This window comes from Cebus imitator, unplaced genomic scaffold (assembly GCF_001604975.1).
Source record: "Cebus imitator isolate Cc_AM_T3 unplaced genomic scaffold, Cebus_imitator-1.0 Scaffold219, whole genome shotgun sequence".
NCBI lineage: Eukaryota > Metazoa > Chordata > Mammalia > Primates > Cebidae > Cebus > Cebus imitator.
In genome coordinates this window covers 3188705-3200056 of record NW_016107534.1, presented here as the reverse complement: position 1 = coordinate 3200056, position 11352 = coordinate 3188705, and the positions used below count along the sequence as shown (strand labels likewise).

General features: G+C 45.2%; 1 protein-coding gene, 1 non-coding gene and 1 pseudogene across 3 annotated transcripts in view; 1 reads left to right on the top strand and 2 right to left on the bottom strand.

Annotated features, from left to right (window-relative positions):
- Positions 1-1393: 1393 nt before the first annotated feature.
- On the bottom strand, positions 1394-1497 carry LOC119474231. Its single transcript, XR_005203517.1, has one exon. It is a non-coding gene; the product is annotated as a small nucleolar RNA U13 (small nucleolar RNA).
- A 3478-nt stretch (positions 1498-4975) lies between these two features.
- LOC108318479 lies at positions 4976-6721 on the bottom strand (annotated as a pseudogene).
- Positions 6722-6760: 39 nt separating this feature from the next.
- TNPO3 (transportin 3) overlaps positions 6761-11352 on the top strand; it is a 97686-nt gene continuing 93094 nt past the window's right edge. The window contains exon 1 of one of the 2 annotated variants that reach the window (XM_017549533.1): positions 6761-7296. In XM_017549533.1, coding sequence (XP_017405022.1) covers positions 7177-7296 — 120 coding nt within the window. In that variant the 5' untranslated portion in view covers positions 6761-7176. The remainder of the gene's footprint in view (positions 7297-11352) is intronic. The other variant, XM_017549534.2, reaches the window with a different exon arrangement.

Below are 11352 nucleotides of genomic sequence, written 5' to 3'. Positions count from 1 at the left end.
TAGGCATTATGAACACCCCACCACGAAGCCCTGCTTTTTTTTTTTTTTGGAGGGGGCATCTAACTCTGCCACCCAGGCTGAAGTGCAGTGGCGTGATCACAGCTCAACTCACTGAAGCCTTGACCTCCCAGGCTCCAGGATCCTCCCACCTCAGCCTCCAGAGTAGCTGGGACTATAGACTCGTGCCATATCACCTGGCTAATTTTTTTATTTTTTGCAGAGATGGGGTCTCACTATGTTGCCCAGGCTGGTCTTGAAGTCTTGGGCTCAAGCCATCCTCCCACCTTGGCCTCCCCAAGTGCAGGGATTACAAGTGTGAGTCCCTGTGTCCGGTTCCCCTTTTTGTAGGGGAAGCCAGCTTAGGAAGGCAGTTATTTGGCTGGAAAGAAATGGTGTTGGGATTGGCACCAATGAGTCTGGTTTTTAGGACATCTCTCTTTCTAGCGCTGTATGAAAGAGTCACTTTTCACCTCACGGTCAGTGGTGCTTTTTGTATTTGTGAGGGGAGATCATTCATCCATCAGCCTGGCTGTCCAGCAGTTCGGCCAGATCACACCAGCACCAATGCCTTGCTCACCACCCTGAAGTATTAATAATACTGGGCTGAGTATCAGTAAACTGGATACAATATGAATTATACAAATTAAGCTTTTGGGGTGAAAGCTACTTTCCCCCCTCCTCTGCATCTGGATTCCAAAGAGAAAACCGACGAGGAAAGACTTTGAGTGTGATAAGAGAGATGAGGTCAGAGGTAGTTTGGTGCTCCCTTTACTGAATTAGGAATGTTTTTTTTTCTATTCTCTTTCCCTGGTGTTCTCTGTATCCTATTTCCTTTTCTGAAATGAATTTCACTCTGTTTATGTTCAGAAAACCGCATAACTACTTAGTACTTTCCCACCCCAGCATTTCACAACTGTCCCTCAGAAAATCTTTGAGCAAGGCTCCTTTTGGCTGTAGGCAGTTAACTGGTGCTCTCAAGATTCATGGAAGTTCAAGATCTGTAAAGTCAAAAAATCATAAGTTGGGAACCTTCTGTACCTCTAAGTAAGGACATTTTCCTGTATAACCACAATATCATTATTATACGTAACAAAATTAATGAGAGTTCTTCCTGCTTGATTTTCAATGGCTGCCTACTATCCAATGCATGCATATATCCTAAAAATACTGATGGACATCAAAATGCCTGTTGATGGACATTGAGGATATTTCTACTTTTTCATTAGGGGAAACCACTCTAAGATGAACATTCATATGCATACATCCTTTTATCCTGTAAGAGTCCCGTTACTACCTGAGAAAATTGTGACTGCTTGTTTTCCTGGCAGGGAGCTGTGAAATCCAATTCAAAGGCATTGTCTTTTAAAAAATAATATTTCTTTTCTTTTTTTCACATCAGGCAGGTAATGTGCAGATGTGGTAACAAGTTTGGAGGGAGGTACGTCTCACACATACATGTGAAATTCCCATTATTATGCTTGTCAACTACAAGAGGATCAAGGTATTGTCTTTCAGTAAAGCATAACATATCAACATATCTCTGTCCCTGATGCAGTCAGCATGGCTTTGCCTGAACTTTTACTACAATCTGTGTGCCAAAGAAGACTGATGTTATCGGATTTTTCTGGACAAGGACGAGCGCCTTCTACTAACTCTCCAAGGCCAGTGGGCATGATGGCAGACGCTATGGACTGAGTTGTGTACCCCCAAAATTCATATGTTGATGTCCTAGCCCCCAATGTGACTGTATCCAGACATAATGTCTTTAGGAGGTAATTAAGGTCAAATGAGGTCATAAGGTAGAGCCCTAATCCAAGAGGACTGTGGCCTTACAAGAAGAGGAGCAACAAAGTGGTCACCTGCAAGTCAGGCACAGGGTCCCTGTAGAACCTGATCAGGCTGGTACCCTCATCTTGAATTTCCAGCCTCCAACACTGTGAGAAAATAAATTTCTCTTCTTCAAGCTGGTATTTTGTTATGGTAGGTCGAGCTGACTAAGATTTTGATGAAGTCTGACCAGAATTTTCGGTGGAAGTGACAGAAACTTAATTTGAATTAGCTTAAGAAAAAAAGAATATTTCTTCAAAGAACTCTAGGAAAGAAAAGGCTGGGTATTGAAGTAAAACCACTGGCCTGTGCCACACTGCCTTTGTAACTTCTCCCCAAAGTGCAGTGGCTCACTTTACCCTGAAGTTGGAGGATAATGTGGGGTGGGGTGGGGTGGGTGTCAAAGGGAGAGAAGAGAATTGACGAGGCCTCTGTAGGGCCACAACCTATGCTTATTACTGTATGTTGAAGTTCACCACAAATTTTCTTTTATTTTGCTGGGGGGGGAAACAGAATCTTGCTCTGTTGCCCAGGCTGGAGCGCAGTGCCGCGATCTTGGCTCACCACGACCTCCGCCTCCTGGGTTCAAGTGATTCTCCTGCTTCAGCCTACCGAGTACCTGGAATTATAGGCGCACACCACCACACCTGGCTAATTTTTGTATTTTTAGTAGAGATGAGGTTTCACCATGTTGGTCAGGCTGGTCTTGAAAGCTTCATCCTCATATCCTTCCCTATTTCCATAAAGGCCGTTTCTTCCTTTAGGTTCCATATCTCAAAGGCCTGGGTTCTCTTCCCTCTCATCATACCTTGCATCTCAAATAATCACCATTTCAAGATTCATCCCCCTAAGTTCATAAGTACGTCTGTATCTCCATGCCAACTGCCAACACTTTACTCCAGGCTACGTTCACTCCTCACCACGATTATTGCAATCATTTCTTATTTCTGTTCTTGCCACCCTCCCAGCTCAAGCCATTTCATGTTGAAGCTAGAATAGTTTTTTTTTTTAAGACTAGGGAACTGGGCTGGGCGCGGTGGCTCACGCCTGTAATCCCAGCACTTTGGGAGGCCGAGGCGGGTGGATCACGAGGTCAAGAGATCGAGACCATCCTGGTCAACATGGTGAAACCCCATCTCCACTAAAAATACAAAATATCAGCTGGGCATGGTGGTGCGTGCCTGTAATCCCAGCTACTCAGGAGGTTGAGGCAGGAGAATTGCCTGACCCCAGGAGGCGGAGGTTGCGGTGAGCCGAGATCGCGCCATTGCACTCCAGCCTGGGTAACAAGAGTGAAACTCCATCTCAAAAAAAAAAAAAAAAAAGACTAGGGAACTAAGAAACATGTTCCTTAAGACATTCGTTAAGCACCCACTATGTATCAGGTAATGGTGGGAGGTCACAAAGACGGGTAAAACACTGTTTAGCTTCATTTCTTACTCCTACCCAACGCCAACTCTATGCTTCACCTAGTTTCAGTCTTCAGAACATAATTTTTTCCCTTGCCTCTAGGCTTTCATATTGTTGCTGCTGCCTACAATATTTAACTCTTTGCCTAATTGCTTCCTATTTATCCATCAGTCTGGTCTCAGTGTAGACATAATTTCTCCAGATGGTGTTCCCAATCTCTCTACTCTGGGTTAGGTATCACCTCTCTTTTTTTCCTCCCCCAAGTTGTTAGCTAAATATCCAAGTGGTGTTTTAATAATCCCTAACCATAGAACTTTTTTTTTTTTTTTTTTGAGACAGAGTCTTGCTCTGTCGCCTAGGCTAAAGTGCAGTGGCACGATTTTGGCTCACAGCAACCTCTGCCTCCCGGGTTCAAGCGATTCTCCTGCCTCAGCCTCCCGAGCACCCAGCCCATAGAACTTTTAAAAATAAGTTTTGGTTGGGCACAGTGGTTCATACCTGTAATCCCAGCACTTTGGGAGGCCGAGGCGGGTGGATCACTTGCCGTCAGGAGTTCGAGACCAGCCTGGCCAACACGGTGCAACCCCATCTCTACTAAAAATACAAGAATCAGCTGGGTGTGATTGTGAGTGCCTGTAATCCCAGCAATGCAGGAGGCTGAGGCCTGAGAAGCACTTGAACCCAGGAGGTGGAGGTTGGAGTGAGCTGAGATTGTGCCATTGTACTCTAGAGTGACTCTAGGGCAACAGAGTGACAATCCATCTCAAAACAAAAAAATAAAACACACACACAAACAAAACCCAAAAAACGGAGTTGTCTTTTCATTGTTGAACTGTAAGAGTTCTTTATATATTCTGGATACTAATCAGTTATTAGATATGTGATTTGCACATTCCCCCCCTGTTGTGGACTATCACTTCACTTTCTTGATAGTGGCCTTTCATACACAGAAAAAAATTTGTTTTGAGATATGATCTCTCACTCTGTTTCCCAGGCTGGAGTGCAGTGGCACAATCTCTGCTCACAGCAACCCCCACCTCCTGGGCCAAAGCAATACTTCCACCTCAGCCTCCCAAGTAGCTGGGATTACAGGCACCCACCACCACACCTCCACTAATTTTTTTGTATTTCTTTGTAGAGATGAGGTCTCATTTTGTTGCCCAGGCAGACTGGTCTTGAACTCCTGGCCTCAGGCAATCCTCTTGCTTCGGCCTCCCAAAATGCTGGGATTATAGTTGTGAGCCATCAACCCCAGCACTAAATCTTTTTTTAAATGAATGATTACGTAACTAAAATATCAAGTTTCTTTTTTCTGTCTAAAATGATATCAACTCTGTGCAGTAACACTGTTTCCATTATGGTATTGGCAGTTAAAAAGTCCTTGACTAACAATCCAGAAGCAAATGAACACACAAGATGATAGGGATTGTGTGATTTAACAGCTTTTGGAGCAACACTGATCTGGATTCAAATCCTAGCTTTCATTTAAGAACTGTATCCTTGGGCAAATTACATTACCTATTTCTCTTTCTTTAAAATGGTGTTTTTTGTTTTTTAAGTGCCAGGTGATTATTCCCTCACATGTGAGGTGGCTCACATACACAATACACACAGTACACACAGGCATTGGCATCGTGGGAGAGGACAGCACCCCTGACTTCTGAGGGGAGGATTGGCTTCACAATGTAAGAAGGGAGAGGATGATTTCTCTCTCATCCCCTCACTAAGGCCTAGGAGACCCATACCCGTTTCACCTCTCAGCCAAGTAGATGTCACCTTGGTGACATTTAGTTCCAACCATTATAGTAAGTGGAGAAGGGAGTGGCCTGGTTCCAACCATTACAGGGTGAAGATATAAGAGTTACAGTTTGGATGAAGCCATAAGAGGGGCAGATGATACCAGCAGTAGCATGTGCAGGGCAGGGGCAGTTACTGGGCTTCTGGGCTGCTTAGTCCCTAGCTTGGCAGGAAGGGTAGGAAAGATGGATGGTTCTCATTGTTTGGCATTGCTGATGTCCATGAATTCTGGCTTGAGGGAAGCACCACCCCTGAGGAGGCCATCCACGCCAGGCTGTCTGGCCAGCTCCTTGCAGGTTGCCCTAGTCACAGAGCCTCCAGAAATGATGCCAATTCTTTGAGCCACCATATCAGAGACTTTGGACTTAAGCCATCCTCGAGCTTCTCATGTACTTCCTGGGCCTGTTGGGGTGTTGCAGTCTCGCCCGTACTAGTGGCCCACACAGGTCCATAGGCCAGGATGACCTTGCTCTAGTCCTTCACATTATCTGTGATGACTTTGTCTGCTGGAAAACAACCTTCTCAGTGATGCCAGCTTCCTTTTCATCTAGCTTCTTTCCACTGCAGGAGATTACCCTCTGCCAGAGCCCGGGCCACTCTCTGCCCAGTCAGCTCATCTGACTCCCCCACGACATGCCTTCTCTCTGAGTGCCCCAGGACCACACCATCCACGTGGCTCTGCAGTCTTTGATCATGCCAGGGTTGATCTCCCCAGTAACAGCCCCATTAGTCACTTTGTAGCAGTCTGGGCAGCCACAGCAATCTTGAGATCTAGCTTCTGCCAGGCAAAGTCGATACAGGCAGCGGGGGAAGCACAAATTACCTCAGTGTCGGTAGGCACTGTGACCGCATTCTGAGTGCGGATGAGCTCTCCCAGACACCACTTCTGCCCGTTCATCTTCCAGTTTCTCCCCACGAAGAACTTCCTGGAGGGCATCATGGCGCTGGAGCCATGGTCAGTGTCAGTGCCTAAAATGGGTTTTATTAATAGTTTGTAAGGCTGTTAGGGGGATTAAATGAGATCTTGTAACTACAGTGTTTTACACATTGTGAGCATTTATCAAATAGCAGTTATTTACTGGTGCACATACTGTTACCTTTTGTCTCCAATTTCTCCATAGCACAGTTTCCAAGATTACTATTTTCTTTTGTGAATTATTAGACACTAGTTTTGGATTCCGACAGAAAGGCAGTCACAAAAATACCGTTTAATGTGAGAATAATCCTACAAGATGTATGCAAAATGCTCTGGAGTTAGAGCACCAGGAACTGTAAGCAGAAAGAAAGACATCTTCTGGGCTTAAGACTTAATAAAGCGGAGCTGAACAGATATTCTAGGCATTTCTCTATGTGGCACATATTTCAGGCTTGTAAAACAGTTCCGTTGACTACGTGTCTGTCTCCTTCACTAGAGCCAGCGTAGGAACCACGTCTTAAGTCATCTTTGGATCTCTAGTACTGTGGCCACTCTACGGAGAGTTGAATTGACGCGCCTTGACCACCAGGGCAGAAAAGGATTCTTTGGAGAGGGATGGGGAAGTCGGAAAGGGGAGGAAAAAGCCGGCTTCATTTCCAAGGACCTGAAAGCAGCTCAGATATAGGACACATGTCGGTGCTATAGCCCCAAGCTGGAAGCGAGAAACCGAGACAACTGTAGCACTTCTCGCCGGCTCCTGGCCCAGCAGGGTCACTTCCTGGAGGGGGCGGGAGACAAGAGGAGGCGTGCCGGGAAGGAGGCCGTTTGTAGTGCACCAGGCGGAAGTGTGCCAAAGGTGTCGGTGCTGCCGCTTCCGGTCCGGGTAAACGCGCCTTAGGTGCACTCTGTGGCGTGTGGCGTGCGAAGATAGGCTTCTGAGGGCAAATCAGCGAGTGAAGAGGTGAGCACCAGAATCTGGACTCAGAAGTCTGGAGTCTAGTGGAAAAACCGGAAAAAGGCCAGGAACCTGAATACGACCTAATAGCTGTTTCCGAGGGGCAACTTCCATGGGGACCCTTCTGCCCTGGTAACGGCCGAAGAGGAGGAGATGGCGCCAGTCAGGGAGCGGCCGTGGCCCAGACAGTGAGGAAGCGCGAAGGAGGAGCAACCGGGGAAGCCTCGGAAGAAGAATCAGAGCCGTCGCTACCGCCACTACCGCCACCACCATGGAAGGAGCAAAGCCGACATTGCAGCTCGTGTACCAGGCAGTGCAGGCGCTTTACCACGACCCAGATCCCAGCGGAAAGGAGCGCGCCTCGTTTTGGCTTGGGGAGCTGCAGCGTTCGGTGAGGGGCCCGGAGAGGCAGTTCTATGCCGCGGGGCCCGGGCGGGGTGGGACCTAGGCTCCTGGGGAGAGCCTGAGCCCGGCGGTTGGCCTCAGGAGGTCCTCCTTGGGGAGGAGCTGCAGCCGTGGGGTGGGGCTGCGAAGCTACATCGTTGCCGCGTTTCGGAAACTAGTCGCACCTGATCGGTCGACTTTTCGTCCTTTCCCCACCGGGTAGAATCTGATTTGTAGGTCTTTTAATTCTCGATTGCGGCATCGATCTAGTCCTGTTTAAGTTCTCCCTTTGCTGTTGCTTCTTGGGCCGTGCTTTTCCGTTTTGTCTTCTTCCCACCAAATCCAATCCCAGTGTTTCTCCACCTTCCGCTTAAGAAGGCTTTATTCGTCTCCCCTCCGTGTCCAAGAACTGCATCTGGCAATTTCCTCCCAGTCGTAGCCTTCTGCCTCATTCTTTTTGCCTATATTCATTCCAGTTTGAGTCTGTTCTTCTCGAAACTTCTCAGGTTTCTAGATTCTTGTGTGAATTTTCCCCTTGCATTGGAGTGGCAACATAATATGAAGAAAAAATATTAATTCTGCTTTCAGAAAATCTTTGGCGTTCTCATTTTGTTTCTTATTAATCCTCTAACCTTGTTATTTCTCTGGCTTTTAGGTTTTTATTTATAAGATGGGTATCACTGCCGCTTTGATGATTCCGTATAACTGTAGGTGCATCCAATGAGATATTTAATTGTAGCTTATATGTATTGTATTTCCGAATTATTTGATTCATGTTTTATGCTTCCTCCCCTAATTTTCACACCTTTGCTGTGCTTCATTTCTGTGTGAGTGTGTATACTTGGTGATCTGGCTGACGTAGGTAGGATGTACTTTAAAAATGGTTAAGTACTTTGAAAACTAAAGAGGCGTTTTTACAGACTGACATTTTTACAGACTCACCTTTACCTTTATTTTTGCATTTTATACTCACAAGCATATTTTTTTGCCCCCTCCACCTTTATTTTAACTAAGCTGATATTTAAAGGTGTTCTTCCTTATCTAATCAGCCCCTAGGCTGCAAACGCATTTGCAACTTTGACTTTTTAAAAATCTGGTCTTGGTATGGAGCAACTTTGGCTTTTGTTTGTTTTTGTTTTTGTTTTTGAGACAGTTTCACTCTGTCGCCCAGGCTAGAGTGCAGGGGTGCGATTTTGGCTCACTGCAGCCTCCTCCCCGGTTAAAGCCATTCTCCTGCCTCAGCCTCCCTAGTAGCTGAGATTACAGGTGCCCTCCAGGACCCCCAACTAATTATTTATTTATTTATTTGAGACAGAGTCTGGCTGTTTTGCCCAAGCTGGAGTGGAGTGGTGAGATTTTGGTTCACTGAAGCCTTCGCCTCCCAGGTTCAAGTGATTCTCCTGCCTCAGCCTCCCAAGTAGCTGGGATTACAGGCATCCGCCACCACGTCCAGCTAATTTTTGTATTTTTTAGTAGAGATGGGGTTTCATCATGTTGGCCAGGCTGATCTCAAACTCCTCACCTCAGGTGATCCATCTGTCTCTGCCTCCAAAGTGCTGGGATTACAGGTGTGAGCCACCTTGCCTGGCCACAACTTTGACTTTGAATATTAAACTTAAAAAATTGGCGCCCAAGTCCTGGTTTACCTCATCAGAAAATAAAGGAATAAGACTCACTGTAGGCTACACAAGAAAATCATTCACAAATGGTCTCATTTGGTGTTTCTGTGATTTCTAGGAAGTCACAATTCCCTGATCTTCGTATAGTTTTCTAAAGTATAAATAGGAGAAATACTACACTATGCTACAAAAGTCATCTCTTTCTAATTAAACCTGCTTGTTGTGTGTATTTTAAATTAATGTTTGCGTGCTTACCATGTGCCAGCAACTGTGCTGGGTGTATGGATTTGGAAATTAACCAGACAAAAATCCTTGCCTACCACAGAGGGTAGTTGTGATTAAATGAGTTAATACCTGCAAAGAGCTTAGAAAAGTTCTTGGATCATAGAGATTAAAATGTTAGCAGTTGTTATTTAAATATTATCATTTTTCTCTCCATACTTTCCGCTACTCTGTTACAGCCTTACATCATCTTCACCATCACAGTTAATAGAGTCCAGACAGGAACTGATGGCATACTTGATAGGATAATTTGAGTTTATTTTATAAAGGTACTATTATAAAGATTTAGGTATGGTGGTTCAACAGGAAATAGTTTGGTAACCTGTAGCTGAACTGTTAACGTCCCTTAAGAGAGGAAGTAGTTACTTGAAAAGTATGGAGTTAGTTGCCTTGAGAGGAATGGTGACTTTCAGCCAAAGGGACACAGCTAGTTTCAGGGGACCTTGAGGGAATGAAGCTGGAGGAATGAATATCCTGACCTTGTTCTCTTAGTTTCTTGCTGAGATTCCCCATTGGCCAAACCCAATGGAAGCCAGAGGACACAGTGACCTGTAGGTCAGGTCTATACAGGTCAGCCTATTGGAGCAGACCACATGATAGAGGAGGGTGGAAAAGTGGAGCTGGAAAATATCCAGCAGTCACACATGTTCAGCTAACTTCAGCATCTAGATTGACAGTTCAGCTAACACTTTGGCCTTTTGATTCCTTTAACTCCTCATTCTTTTCAGCCACCAAGTCACAGAATCACACCCTGGATCTTGTCTTTACTAAAAAGCTACCACCCAGGATGGGCACAGTGGCTCACACCTGTAATCCCAACACTTTGGGAGGCTGAGGTGGATGGATTGCTTGAGGTCAGGAGTTCGAGACCAGCCTGGCCAACGTGGTAGAAACCCGTTTCTACTAGAAATACAAAAAAAAAATTTTTTTCCACCACGCCCAGCTACTCAGGAGGTTGAGGCAGGAGAATCTCTTGAACCCACGTGGTGGAGGTTGTAGTGAGCAGAGATCACACCACTGCACCCCCGCCTAGGCCACAGAGCTCGTCTCCATCTTAAAAAAAGAAAAAAAAAAGTCACCAGCCAGGCCAGGACCATTGGCTCATGCGTGTAATCCCAGCACTTTGGGAGGCAAAGGCGGAGGATCCCTTGAGACCAGGAGTTCAAGACCAGACTGGGCAACATAGCAAGACCCCATCTCTACGAAAAAAAAAATAGGAAAATTAGTTGGGTGTGGTGGCATTAGCCTATATCCTAGCTACTCGGGAGGATCTCTTGAGCCCAAGAGTTAAAGACTGAGCGAGCTATGATTTTGCTACTGCGCTCCAGCCTGGGTAACAGAGTGAGATTGTCAAAAAAAAAAAAAAAATTCACCACACCTCCCAATCACTGATTCAGACATTCTGCTCTGAAGCCACTGTTTTCCCATTTGCTGGCTCAAGAATGTCAGCATCACCTAGTTTTTTTTTTTTAAATCTTTATGTGATTTTAATAATATTTAAGTTTTATTTTTAAAATAAAATTTTGTGCAACCTTTTTTTTCGTGGTGGTAATCAAATACCTTTTTTTTTTTTACATTTTGTTTTCTATATATTCACAATAATTCATCTCCAAATCTCAGTAATGTAAATATCCTCTTTGTTCAGACTGGTGATTTGTTTTCTTTTTTGGCCGAAGGAAATATCTATCCCAAGAGCCCTCCATCTCCCTGCTCCAATCTGGCCTAGTTCTCTAGGTCTGTTGGATAATTATTGTCCTGGGATTCCATAAAAACTATTCTCGGGAATTCCTTTTGCCTCTTTATTGTGCTGGATCCACTGATTCTTGGATTCCATGATGTTTTCTTGGATTACTCTTCCATTTAATGGATAATTGAAAAGGAAACCTTCATCCTTTCTGTCATTGCTTTTCTGTTGGTCTGTTTTTCTTGGGCTGCTTTTACCTTGAGTTCTCTAGTTAGCCTGGGGGTTATAAGCTAGACTGCCAGTGTTCTAAAGCCAGGTCAGGGAATGAAACCAGGGGATGGATCTCACTACTAAGTACGTAGGTTTTAAAATCTCTTGTTTTCAGCATGATACTCCTGTCTTTAGCTGAGTCTGTTGTCCAAGAGTCCAGAGACCTTCTACTTCAATCTTTCCACAGTAAACCTTGAGTCTTCTGTTA